This window comes from Vulpes vulpes, chromosome 12 (genome assembly GCF_048418805.1).
Source record: "Vulpes vulpes isolate BD-2025 chromosome 12, VulVul3, whole genome shotgun sequence".
In the NCBI taxonomy this organism is placed as follows: Eukaryota; Metazoa; Chordata; class Mammalia; order Carnivora; family Canidae; genus Vulpes; species Vulpes vulpes.
Window position 1 is genome coordinate 114,134,293 of NC_132791.1, and position 13,920 is coordinate 114,148,212.

The 13,920-nt window shown below is 46.2% G+C and overlaps 1 protein-coding gene across 1 annotated transcript in view; it reads right to left on the reverse strand.

The window, feature by feature from the left end:
- LOC112920310 (tubulin-specific chaperone cofactor E-like protein) overlaps nucleotides 1–13,920 on the reverse strand; it is a 156,303-nt gene that overhangs the window by 52,834 nt on the left and 89,549 nt on the right. The window contains exons 10-14 of the mRNA XM_072729513.1: nucleotides 12,917–13,050; nucleotides 9,923–10,210; nucleotides 6,177–6,314; nucleotides 5,660–5,825; nucleotides 1,367–1,779 (exon numbers count right to left, since the gene is read on the reverse strand). Of these exons, the coding sequence (XP_072585614.1) occupies nucleotides 1,367–1,779; nucleotides 5,660–5,825; nucleotides 6,177–6,314; nucleotides 9,923–10,210; nucleotides 12,917–13,050 (1,139 nt within the window). The remainder of the gene's footprint in view (nucleotides 1–1,366; nucleotides 1,780–5,659; nucleotides 5,826–6,176; nucleotides 6,315–9,922; nucleotides 10,211–12,916; nucleotides 13,051–13,920) is intronic.

Consider the following 13,920-nt stretch of genomic DNA (forward strand, 5'->3'; position numbering starts at 1 on the left):
CTAGCTTGCAATAGTAGCATCTATCTACAATGCTTCACATTCACATTTACAAGGAGAAGTATCGTGCTCAACAGCATGATAGAAATTTAAAAGGGAAAAACTCTGAACTTCTGTACCTGAACTCTTACCTTGATGCGATATGCAGAACTGTCCCTAGAGAGACTAACCAAATAATAAGCAAATTGGCATTTCAGCCACAGTAAAAACTCACTTTCCTAATTATGACCGTGATAAGCTGTACAGACCTAGGACACACAGAGCTAGAGAAAGTGAAATTAGTTCCTTGGCCCTGCCTTTTGTTGGACATGCTGTGTCAATTAAAACTACAACACATATTTAAAAAACAAAAAAAAAAGAAGAAGAAGAAGAAGGAAAGAAATCCCCTCATTGGCATCCTTTCTGGTTTATAATCTCTGTAATGACCTCCAAGCATGGGGATTAAGGATTGCACGGGGTGACAGCAATCAACCCCTTGTGGTCTCGGCTGTTATTGCTTGAATAAATACGTGGTTGCGACAAGGTTGGCATTAACATGTGAAAATTAGGGCCTCCACAAATTGAGTAATTGCTAGTGGCTTTTTGCTCCCCCGCCTTTATGGATGCCCGGCTTGAAATCCAGGTGGACGGTGACAGGAATCATTTGCATATGCTAAACAGACCGGCAGAGGCCCGCCTTCCTCTCTCTCATTCCAGGTAGGAGTAGGGATCCTATTAAAGGGTGTTTGGACAAAGCTTTCACAGAACCTGCCCCCTGCCCCACCCCTCACCCCCCAAGAGCTCACCAAGCCTAGTCCAGGTGTCCACACAAGTAGTGCCTCTGGAAACACTGAACAATTTGGAGCTTTCTCTAACAATAAAGCAGTAGCTCGTAGGCAAACAGGATGGTGGATGGGTGAGGACGGTTAATGACAGGCTGTACTGAGTCATGAGTGTGTACCCTGCGTTTGCACCATCTCCAGGACATGACCATGTGGCTACCACTGTTGCAAGCCAGGTCCGTGAGAAATTGAGCTTACCTCTCTTCCCAGTAACTTCAGAAGTAGCTTGGACATGTGTGCACATATGTGTGTCTGTGTGTGTGAGAGCCTGTGTGTCTGTGTATATCCGTGTATATGAGGTAACTAGGAATGTAAATGTACTTGAAGTCCTATAGCAGACAGGCATATCAAGGAGAGAGCTGGGGTGGGCTCTTGTACAAATAACATTTAGCGTCATAAAAATTTTTTACAAGATATTTGCAAGAAGAGCCACGCATCTCTTTGGTACGGACATCACACAGCAGAACCGGCAGCTCTGAGAAAGTCTTCCCCGGACTGAAGAACCTCCAGCTTCTCCATCTTCCCAGGAGGGATGGAGAGGGTCTCACCTTGACTTTTCCGTAGCTTCCCTTGGGGATGAGAATCTTGTAGCCATTCAACTCCACAGAGAGCTCCTTCACCCAGGAGACGGCAGAGCCCCCACGGTGTTCGTTCTTGGCCTCCACGCTGAAGAAGGGGAGGCTGGAAGTCTGCAAACACTGTCGGGCCAACAGGTAGGCACAGGAGCCTTGGAAGTGGAAGAGGAAGCCATCAAAAGTGTGGTAGTGTGGCTCCCCGAACACCACGCACGTGCTGGTCTCCACGGGGCTGCAGTAGTAGAATTTGCCTTTGGGTTCACACACTTCATAGGGGCTGCAGGAGGCGTCCTGGCAGTAGATCTCGTTGTTGAAGTCCAGGCAGCGGCACTTGATGGTACAGTTCAGGTCATCCCAAAACACTTCCCCTCGCCGAAGGAACTGTCCTGCGGAAGAATGACACGAGAGCCAACATTTATTGAGCACTTACCCTCTGTGCCAGGCAGGTGGCTGATGCGCTCCCTGCATTATACCCTGTAATCCACACAAGAACCCTACTTGGCAGGTGTTATCCACCTCACTTGACAGAAGAGGAAACTGAGGCTTCGGAGCGCTCAGCCACTCAGGGGTAAGGCCAGGTTCCAGGCCCAGGCTGTGGGTGTCCCAGGCTACCTCTTGGCATCATTGTCTCCACACCTGAGAAGCACACTCTCATTCAAGGGAGGACATATCATCTTAATCCACAGCAAAGGCTATGACCCACAGGAATCACATCCTTCCCATCAGGAATAAGAAGAAGGGTGTTCTGGAAACAGGTCCAGTTTATCCTCGTAACTAAGCAATACAGTTGCTTCACATGCTAATTTGTGGACTCGTTCACTCACTCATTCATTCAGCAAACATTTGTTGGGGGCCCTGTAGGTGCCAGAAGAGATCAATAAGCATGACTCAGGAGTCAGACACACAAGTTTAAACCCCAAACTCCCTGGGAGGATTCTGGAAGGGCTGAACTCTGACTTCAAGGGCTCATAAATCCTGCAGGCACTGCTTACACAGAACCTGCATTATACAAGTTGTCTTCTCTCCACCCCAGGCCCTGCCCAAATCTAGTGCTTCTCATCTTTATCCATGGAGCAGAACTTCTCAACAGAATCCAGGTCAGGAGGAGAAGCGAGTGTGTGTGTGTGTGTGTGTGTGTGTGTGTGTGCTAATTTAAAAAATATTTACTACTATTTATTTGGTAGACAATCAGTCCTTAAAACCATTTGCCCAAATACATGATCTCTCCCCCACCCCACTGGCCACCAAATCTTCCAACTTTGCCAGCTGTTAATATCAACCCTCAATTAAAATAGAAGCATCTTGGGTAGGGGCCTGTGATCTTGTCCTTCCTCAGTTGGGTGTCAGAGCCAAGAGACCTGGAAAGTGGTCACAGCTCTGCCATCAGCTTCCAAGACTACTGGCTTACTTCCCTCTGCCTCAGGCTTCTGACCTGTAAAATGTGGGCAGTGTTATTGCCTCATCACAAGGGGAACAACGAGGCTCTAACAAGTCGGCACATATTGATAGAGGTGGAGGCATTTGTAAATTGAGAATGTCTGAAAAGGAAAGCATCAAAGATACAACATTAAGAAATGTAAATAATGGGGGCACTTGGGTGGTTCAGTTGGTTAAGCGTCTGCCTTTGGCTCAGGTCATGATTCCAGGAACCTGGGATGGAGCCCTCATCGGGCTCCCTGCTCAGTGGGGAGCCTGCTTCTCCCTTCCTTCCCCGCCTGTGCTCTCTGCCCCTATCTCTGTCTCTCTCTCAAATAAATAAATAAAATCTTAAAAAAAAAAGTGAAAGAAAAGATTACAAAAAAAGAAGCAAAGTAAATAATGTCATACACCAGGAGTTCACCATAGCTTAAAACTGTAGTTTGGAAAGATTGCTCAGGGTTTTTTGTAACACTGAATACTTAGTGAAGAGCATAGGCTGCAAGATTGACCCAAACAGCAGGCATGGGTGCCTCAGGACCAGTCCTCTCTGTATCTGTGCAACAGGAACAATGATGTCTCCCAAGGCAATTACGTTTCGTACCTGTTGAGAACAGAGCCCAAATATGGGATAATGGATTTATTCACATTCCCAGCAGGTCATATGCATCAGTCCTGAAGACAGGTCCTGAACCTCAATGCTCTTTGGCACCGGCCCAGGCTGCATACAGTTTAACAGCCTCCACTAAGTATGATTTCCAGTCTCTGCTTTTTCAGGCTTCCAATAAATGAGAGGAAAATGCCTTTGAATAGAGGAGGTTTGGACCAAAAGGTAGACTCTCGGAGATAATTTTGTTTGCAAAATGATGATATAATAAACCAGCACTATGCAAATTTCCCCCTGCTATCACCCAGGGCAAACCCAATTCTCATTAGATTGATATATGTCCAGTGGCACATCAAAATGCACGGCAGTCTGTAGAAGGATATTGGATTTGTCCTGTATGTAAAACCCAAACCCATAACTCAGGGCGAGAAGAATGAAGTCAAAGTGGAGACTTTATACACGGCTGGCATCTGACCAGCTCTATGGGTCTGCAAGCCAATGTTTTCCATTATCACAGCATTTCATTCCCAGGACTCAGGCGAGAGGCTGTCCCTGGGCACTTAGGTTGCACAGCCACAGGGGCCGAGGCATTGGGTAGGTCCCTAGTCCAGGCCATAAAGAGGAGAGAGATAAGGTGGTATTGGCTGGTATCTCTCGCAGACCTTAAGTGAAGCTGTCTTTACACTCTGTAAGGGAGGAGGGCACCATCTCTGAAAGACAGGGGAGCTTTACAGCTAGGTTCTTTGCCATCTAGTTTCATACCGGCTCAGCTCCAAAAACATTGATTTACTATTTGGAACATGGAGGACTTTACAGAGTCCACAGAGACAAGGATGCCCAGGCAGGCCATCTGTACAGATGACCTTTCTGTTAGAGCAAAGTCAGGAGGTTTGATCAAGCCTGACCACAGTGCAGGGAATGGGGCAGAGAGCGTGGCCATTTCAGGCCAGGTGAACTAGGTTTTGCTGCATATTACATAAGCTGAAGCTGAGTCAAAAGAGGAATCTGAGGCCTCCCAGAGCTGCTGAGACATGCAGGTCCCCAGACCACGCTTTCTATCCAAGGGGGCAAGAGACCTCCTGAAATCTGCATCATAACCCAAAACTTTTCTTAAACATCTACAAACACTTTCCCCAGGGTCTTCCTCTGTGCTTCCACAGCCGCCTACCCTCTTGTCCATCACAGTATGTCTTATATTGTGTCATCATTGTTCTGGTGGCTGTCTTTCTTTCCACAGCAGCATCATGGGAACCAGAGCTTCATCTCCCAACACCTAGTGGAGACGCCAATACCTGGCTGGGGCTTTGAAATGTTCTTTGGAAAGAAGCAATGGCTGGCGGGCTAAGTGGATGGATGAGTAGACGGTTGGGTGAACAGACAGCTGAATGGATGATTTCCTACTTCTAGTTGCTCTAACCTCCACTCCAGAAGCAGAAATACTAACAGAAATACGGTTTTCTGAATATTTTTAGGCATGTGAGAAGCAGGAATCTACAATCCAGGATGTTCTTGGGCGAGTCCTGAGCTGTTTTGCACATTCAAAGAGGTTTTGGTGGTTCAGAGAAGGCCCCAAACTTTGGATGTCAATGTAAAGAAAATTCGGAGAGGTTCTACTACCGCTTGTTCACACAGACCTAAAACCAGCTTTGACACCCCCCCCCCCAAAAAAAGAATTCCTGTGTGTTTTGCTGCTGCAGCGAGGAGTTTAGGAGAAGCCACCCTGAAGACGATGATGATGCTCTCTCCCCTTTCTTTCTAATCATCCTGGGAAGCTCTGGTTTACTCTCGTGGAGACTTGGCAACGCTCCGAGCTCGCCCACTCCTGTGGATCGACAAAGTGCAGATGGCAGAGCAGGAGTAAAGAGGAGAAGAAAAATGGAAAGGCAGGGAATGGCAACAACAACAATAACGACAAAAATAACGTTAAACGGGAGGGCTCCCTTCTGTCCCTCTGGCTGAGTGATCGCTCCAGAGCCATGTCCACTTTGGAGTCATTTCGAAGTGGCAGCTGTGTTCGTACCCGAGACAAGGACTACGGAAACTGCTGTGGAGCAAATGCAGGGTTTCAGCTCCTGGTGTGATGAATGTGCATGCTAAAATTACCTTGATCTCCATTACCCAGCTGAGACATGTCAAAAGAGGAAGGCATCAGGAACAAGCCCGCCCCCGTGGCTTAAAAGCCTGCCTGTCAATCTACACTAAGCAAACCCCACTTTGCCATGGAGAAGAGGAAAAGCCTTTACCTCTGGAGGTGCAGCCATTGGCTGGGTCAATTTCCTTCCCGTCAACTTTAAATGCCCAACGGCCTGGAACATTGACGTTCGTGGTCTCTTGGATATTCACAATATCAGGGGTTCTTGACCCCGGGAGGCTGAAGAAATTGGTGAGGTTTCCACCATTAAATCCTGCCTAGAGCACAAAAGGAAGATGAGACTTGAACACAAACACCACCCTTGTGGGTTAACCGACCCCAGCACATTATTTGCAGAACCCAGCACACAGAAATCAGGAGGCCCCTTTTCCTGGTGTCCCCCAGGGCCACTATTCCAGGTGAGAAAGGCTCACCCAGGTCATGCCACACCGAGATGAAGATATCAAGGATGGGCAACATTAGCCTCATTAGTCCACCTGCCCAATCAGACACACTTCTCTAGGTAAAAGCTAGAGGAGCTTGGCAGGATTCCCTCCAGGATGCTGAGCAGCATCAACAGAGAGCCATGCTTCAGAAACATGATGGAGATGAAATGGAGAGCCACCTACCTGTGCCATCACTCCGCCAAGGCCGGTCAGGGGGTCACCGCCGCTCGCCGTCCCAGTGGTCCAGTTGATCTCATAATAATTGAAGAGCGTAAACGTGTAGGATCCGTCGGACACCAGAACAGCCTGGAAGGTGTTCACCTACGGGATGGATGGGAATGGACGGTCTCATGACTTCCCTCCCTAGAAGCTCCTCTCCCCTGCACCCTCCCCACCCCCAAGCAGCTCAGAGCAGCTCCAAAGCCAACTCTCAGGCTCTGCCTCCCCTCTGAAGTTGTTCTCGCCCCCGCTGGGAAAAGCAAGATATGTGGGAGCATGCACCTGAAAAAGAGATTGCCTGAGAAGAACCCAGAGGCTGACTCAGCGCCCCTTTTACAGCTCTGATTTGAACCAGACAGGGAAGTCAGAGGCCTGGCTCAGCTTGTGATAATGCGTGAGCACCTATAGATGGCAGCATGAGAATAAACTATAGGAAGTGGTCCAGGCAGGGAAGAGCTGCGCAAGCACCTGTTCCCAGGGGCTGGGGGTGGTGTGGGGAGTGTGTGTGTGTGGGGGTGGAGGCAGTGGGGGAGCCACCAAATGCCTGTCCGTGTGATTAAGGCCAAGATCTGCACTGTGTTCTCTTGCTTCCTAGAAGACACCAGTAATTCCGGTGAGATGTCTCTCCTTTTTTAAAATGGAAGCTGGGAAACGATTTCTTAAAAAGCACTTTGTGGGGAGAAATTTTTCTTCTAATTGAGCATTTAGGCATCATCTTGTATCTGCAAGATTCTCAACACCCATCTGTACCTCCGACCAATGCTAAGGTGGGCAATTGGGTGGCCCTTTCCTATCTGGTAGCTTAAAAACTGAGGGCTAAGGGAAATGAATTGCTGGCAATTTCTCAAGGACTCGGCCACAGAAAACGGGATTTGAGCTGGAACTCCCAGTTCATCTCTTCATGTGCGCTCATTGTGTGCTGTCTTAATTTTAACCTTCTTAGGCTTAGAGATGTTATACAAATTCAAACAAGCCTCACCAACAGTTTCCAGAAACAAGCTGTAGCAAACTCTGTCCTTTACTATTTCCCTTTGTCAATCCCTACCCGTTGACACAGGTTTTCAGGAAATGTAAATAAAAGCAGAGTTAAAGGAGAGGCTGCTTTGACCTTTTACATTCAAGCCTTGCACTTTTCCTAGCTGCCTGATACCATCCTGGTTAACATTCCGTCAGACACAGAGGAAGACCCAAATCCTTATCCTGTGTAATCAGACTGGGGTAAAGGATCTTGGAAGCCCCAGATCTCCTAGACAGTCCCGGGGATGGAGACAAGGTGCAAGGAAAGAAAAGCCCTTTTTATAAACGAGAACTCTTTCCCCAAGCTCTGCGCTGGCTGAGGCCGATGGCGTTTATGATAGGGTCCTGCAGGTATATGCCTCCATTCTTTGGCCCAGCTCAACAAAAGAGTTAAGTGGGGCACAGAGATGCGTGAGCAGTCAGCTCAGGATTGCTATAAGATCACTGCAGGGTCAGGTTCTAGAATCAGGCATGAAGTCAAGGTCACACAAGGTCTAAAGTGCAACCCTCCTCCGGACCAGGATTCTCCTTCAGGAAGTAAATCCCTTCACCTAAAATAAAGTTGGAAATATCTTTGGTCCAAGAGGGTCTTGAGAACAGCCCAGAAGTCACCTCAAAACCAACCGACTCTCCTAACAATACTGCAAGGGCTGCCTCGCCCTCACGCACGGTCTGGCTTGCTCTCACAAACCCTACACATACTATCTCTTCAACACTTGCTCTGAGACTCTCCAGATCTGGGCTTATGAAATTGTGTCTTCAATTCTTGAAAAGCCTCTTTCTACTTGAGAGGACTTTCGGTGATGCCTGGAGGAGCCACTTCAGGAATTGGAGTTAGTTTGAACCTTGCTTGGCCTCCTGTGAGGTTCAAATCTCTTTGCTTGCCACCTGGGCAAGTCACTTAACTTCTTGGGCCTCTTCCCTCACCTTTCAGGTGGAGCAAGTTCTGTTTATTACACAACATCCTTGTGGGCGCTAAATGGTACCCATAAATAGTCTCCCAAAAGCCCTCAATAAATATTAGTTTTCCTTCCTTAAAATAAGCATGTCCCCTTCCCTCTCCCTTGCTATTGGGCTTCCATGGCACCTTCCATGTCTAGGAGACTTCTCACGCCAAGTACTCAGTTAGACTGATGACGTGTGTTCCTACAGAGGAGGGAAGACCTGGGGTCATGGGAGAGGACTCAATTTCAAAGATAGGGATGGATGGGCACGTACCATCTTTTCTCCAAGGAGCCCAAAGCACTTAGATGCTACCTCATTCATCCTCATTGAAAGAGATCTTACCTAGCCCAGAAATTTACTCCAAAGTACAAAGCAGAAAGTATCTAAATTATCTTGCCATTTTTATGGCCAAAGGAAGTTTTTCTGAAAAAATGGTGGTCAGCATTTGATGGGCATTTCTTCCCTTTTTTTCCCCCACTGACACTAAAATTTATCGATCTCTGGCATCCTGCATTTTAACGCTGTAAGGTATGAGGTTTAAAGGACATAAAACATCACCCGAGGAGTTGTTAGCAATCCATAACATGACAGAGGGAAATGTATGCTTCTTGAGAGGTTATTTCTAGCCAATGCATCCACCATTTAAACCTGTGTCTTTCTATTCTCCAGAACCTCTTAGCAATGAAGTGCACCTTCATGCTCTGGTCAGAAGGAGCTGACACACGATGTGCTCAGCACGGGGCAGCTGTGGATGGCTAGTCCGGCTTTTGTCCACCTTTGCATCTAACTCAGTAGTTTCTGTTCCATCCCTAAACAACTGACTCATTGCCAAGGAAATTGGGAAACAGATGGAATTAGAAATAATGCTAAGAAAGCAGAGGGCAGATTTTTTAGTGTCTTTGCTTACTGGAAATTATACAGTTGGAGATGCGTCTGCTACTTCAAAAATCTCCACTGCCAAAGTCACCCAAACGAGCCGCAGGCTTTCGTGAAAACTGTGTTCTGTCCCTTTATGTGGAAAGTTGATTATCTCTACGATAATGCCAGTGATAATCTTTCTTATTTGACTTTTATTTGACTGCTCATTTGGGATTTCAGAGCAGATGTTGAAACTTTATTCATGAAACGTTTTAACTGCCCACTTCAATTAGCATCAAATATGAATAATTCCAGACCTGGTCACAGTTAAAAAAAAAAAAAAAAAAAGGTCATAACATAATAAAATGAGCCAGGTCATTTGTACCCAAATCCAGCCCCTACTTTCCTCTTCCTATCAGGCTTTGTGAAAAAAGAAGAAGAAGAAGAAAAAAAAAAAAAAAGGCAGGGAAGGGAGAGAGGGAAAGAAATTAGCTGATGGAGAGAAACATTTGTGCCTTTGGCAAGAAGAAAGGATCTTTGGGTTCCTGATGGGTCCCCGATCATGTGACCTAGATGAGGTCACAGGGCCTCAGTCACTCTCTTACAAAATAGAAATGCTACCTACTGCAGGAAAATTGTGCAGAGGCTCTTTGTAGACATTCGTAATGATTAGTGATAGGGATGACATGTCTGAGATATCACTGCTGACTGGCCTGGTTAGGTATGATATCTCCTTCTGTTTCTTGGAAAATGGGTGGCAAGACTCATTAGTTTAACTCAAGAAACTGACATTCCTCAGCTCTAACAATTAGACTCCGTCACAGTAGTAAAGATGGACAAGAATGAGATGTCAGGATATGAAGTGGAAAACAGAATATGTGAATTATTACAGGTGTGGTGCTGCTCCCTCCATAAAATGTGACTTCCTCCCATGTCACGATGAAAACCCAAGTGGCAGAGAAGGTTGCCATGTCTTTGAAGTACTTCCTGATGTCCTTGGTGGCTCTTTTCAAGATGACAGGGTCCATGGTCTCTCTGTAGTAGATCTCGCCTCGAATTCCATTGTGAACATCTGCCCAAAAGGGAGCAATGAAGGCCCTCCCATCTGTCAGGGGAAAGGACTCCGGTGTGAACTGACTTACTAGCACATTGAAGGAAACTACTCCGTTGTTATTAACCTGTGAAAAGAAGACAGGTTTGGCACAGTGCATCTGAAAATGTGACCCCCCTCAGAGTCACAAACCAAGACAGACATTTGCCTAATCATATGAATGAAAACAACGTTTAAACTATTGAATTAGAAACCCCCAAACACCAGCTTCCATTGCTCAGCTAGGAGGTTCGTTTACTTCCAGACAAACTCATTGGTTTTCTTTCACTTTCAATTTGTGGTTGGCTTCATTTCTTATTAATAATCAGTCTCCTTTTCACATTCTTTATCCTATATTTACATTTACCAAATGTACATGTGCGTGTGTGCGCATGCGTGTGTGCGTGCACCCATGTGTGTTGGGCCAGGCAGGGACCATAAAAAAAGATCCAGCATCACAGATGCAAAATAGATAGAAAAACAGAACAAACAAACAAACAAAAACCATGGAAGCAAAACGCTAAATCAAAAAAACTGTTGAGCTGTATATTAGACCTTGATCCCTAGTATATGACAAGAGTGTCAGTAAAAGATAAATCAATTACTCCATTATCAAACTCAGATCTCAAGACCAACCATATCCTGCTCTGGATGAGGCTTTTAAAGGACTTCTATTGATTTGATTGACTTCACAACCACCCTGTACCCAGAACAAGGACGAGGTTACAACCTACAGATGCCCAATTCCATGAAACCTCTTTTAGTCTGATGGCTTCTTTGTATAACCTCTGCATGACAGTGGAGACATGAAATCTTTACATTGTATATATAAATGACTATTCTATGGTGATTTCTTCATGATTTACAAAAGGCTTAGTAAGCTTATTAAGTTACTAAACCTATTGCAAATCACAGTCAATACGTACACTCCATTGACGCAGGACCTGTACACAATTCAGCCTCTGCCTGTGTCTGCAGCTCCATGAGATTGATTTAACCCTGTGGTTTGTGTGGCTTCAACAGCAGAAATGTCTGGGATGGGAATACTTGCAATTCCTAGACACAGAAAACCTGGAGTTCACTTTCCTATACATTTTAATTGTTTGTTATGTTCCTATTAACCAGTAATATAACACACACTAACGGTGACCCAGATCCCAGAGCGAAGTGATCAGCACCTGGGTCAAAGGTACATCAACCTGTTTTGGAAGCAAGAGTGTGGAGTTTGGAAAGGAAGCCAGAGACCCAGCTATAAGGACGTGAAGAATCTATTGTCTGCTAGAGAATACCGAACAACTCAGGGGCTTGAAAAAGATTACACTACTCAAAGTACTGGAAACCCAGGGGAAAATTTGCCCTTAAATAAGTCTGTCCCAAATTAAGGACCCTCCTTTTGCAAGGGCAGGAATTGTTCAGACTCCATGGTACAACAGAGGAGAAAAAGGAGCTCAGGGAAATATATATCTTCTTCTAGAGGTCTGGGAAACTAAGGCTTCCTTCCAGAATGGAGGTCCTGTACACCTCCCCCATCTCCAAAATCAACTCAACAGATTCTGAAATGTAGAATCCACTATGCTAGATTAAGGAGGCTCTGCTGTAAGTGGAAACCAAAAGGCATTTCAGGATGCCACAGCAATGTGTATGCTAGGGAGTAACAGCTGTCGTTAAAACACACAGACTAGCAGAGGGAGACGGTATTGACTCAGATGTATTTTGATTATCCTCTGTAGTTAAGATCAGGGGTTCTTAAACTTTTGTAGGCATCAGAATCACCTGGAGGGCTCGTTAAAACCCAGATTACTGGGCTCCTTTCCCAGTTTCTGATTCAGCAGGTGGCAGGTAGGCCCTGAGAAGCAGCATTTCTAACAAGCACCAAGGCGATGTGGTTCAGGGACCACTGGTTAGGTAATGGATGAGGGAACTATTTTTTTAAAGGAGTCAGTCCTGAGCTATAAATCAAAGTTTGAGGAATGTAGAGAACCCAGATATAGACATGGCCAGAGACAGAGGTGTGGGACTTCCAGCTCTTTCTCCAAGGCAAGACACAGAATAGGATAGGATGTGATAGAATTGACATAGGCCTCACCGCATGCTTTAAGGCCAAAGATAAAGACAGGCTCAGTTGCTCTGAATGTTTTCAACGTGCAACAGTCTCACTAGCAACAAACTCAAAGATCCAAACAAAACAAAACAAAACAAAAAAACCAAAAAGCCCTGAGAACACAGGTGCCCAGGAGGGCTCTGATAGCAAATGGTACCATTTCTTCATGCAGGTCTGACAATGGGACCCCATGGCATATCTCAGACCCAACAAGGACAGCCAACTCTGCAAACAACTTATATATAATACTTGATTACCCCTCTACTATGCTCTGGCTCTGTTCCAAATTGATAGGAAGCCTAAGAACAGCAGATGCCTCAACTTTTCACACCCCCAGAAGGGAAAGAAAAATGATATTGCTCCTATTGTGGTTCATTGTATCTTTTTATCTTGTCGAGTAGCAGAAATAATGTTCATGGCATTGGGGCCTCTGCTTCACTTCTGTGTTTAATCACCCACAAAAGCAATTTATTGCCCTGTATACTCCTCTACTATGAACATTAGCCATTAAATATACCTTTGACTTTCTTAATCATAAAACCTATCAGCTCATGAAATCTCAGAACTTGTCGTCCTGGCTGCCAATAAATCTTCCATTCCCGGAGCCCTGGATGAAGGTATTTAAAATGTTTTCCTTAATGACAAACAAAGGGGAGAGCCACAGAGCAACAGCTGGGCTGCTCTTCCACTTACATAGACGGTGCGGTATGGAACGCCGAAGAAGAAGATGGGAGTGGCCAACTTAATCTCAGATGAGCTTCCATCATCTACTTTAGGGGTTTTGGTGTCATTCTGCCAGAATGGATACATGAGCTCCCTGGGCTGAGCTGTCGAGAGAGACGGTGGTTAGATAGATGGCAGAGCCGGCTTCCACTTGGCAAGTTACTTCCCTCCCACCCACTAAAGCCAGCTTCTTTCAGTAAGTCTTACAAACTAAATGCAAGTCAGACTGCCTTTTCATTTATCCTAAACCTAAGCCATACACAATGCATTATCTTCTGCCTCTGGAAAGGGGAGAATGGGAGCGATGCCATTTCTCCTTAGGAGAAATCGCTTCACGCTTCATTGCTACGCTTCCATACATTCTGGAGAAAGCAATGGTTAAAACTGGCTGGAAGGTTGTGAAATCACCCCTGCCTGGAGCTCTCAGAGCACTGAGCGGGGGGCCTCTGCGTCTGGCAAGGTGGAGGACAGCTTCATCCTTGATCACCAGGCAAGTCGAGAGAAGGTGGCCTGTGGCTATGACCCTCCCTTCTGGCTCGAAAATTCTACTATCAAGTCTTTTCCTGAAAGGAGTCCCCTCCCTCCTGCTGCCCAGTAGGAGAAGATACCAGATCCCAGAAGGAAATAAACAACAGTTGGAACCAGGACAGAAGTGGGAGGAGAGGGTTTGTAGTAACTGGCCCGTGAATGACCTCCATTGAGCCCTGGCCCTGTGAGAGGGCTCTCTGCCCAGCTCCTGTTTACAAAAGACAGACACGGGAGCCTCTGGAACAAGGGAGGCTGGGCCCTGAGAACTCTTTGGAGAGGATGCATGGGGCTCTTACTCATCACCCTGGTCAAAGGTGAGAGTCATCGCACAAAAACACACAGCTCCCCTCCGGTAAACCACATCACCACTCCTCCTGCACCCTGGCTTATTCCTCAGAAGTAGCTTGTCCAAAGCCTTGCAAAGTGGCCTCGTTCTGTGAGAGAAA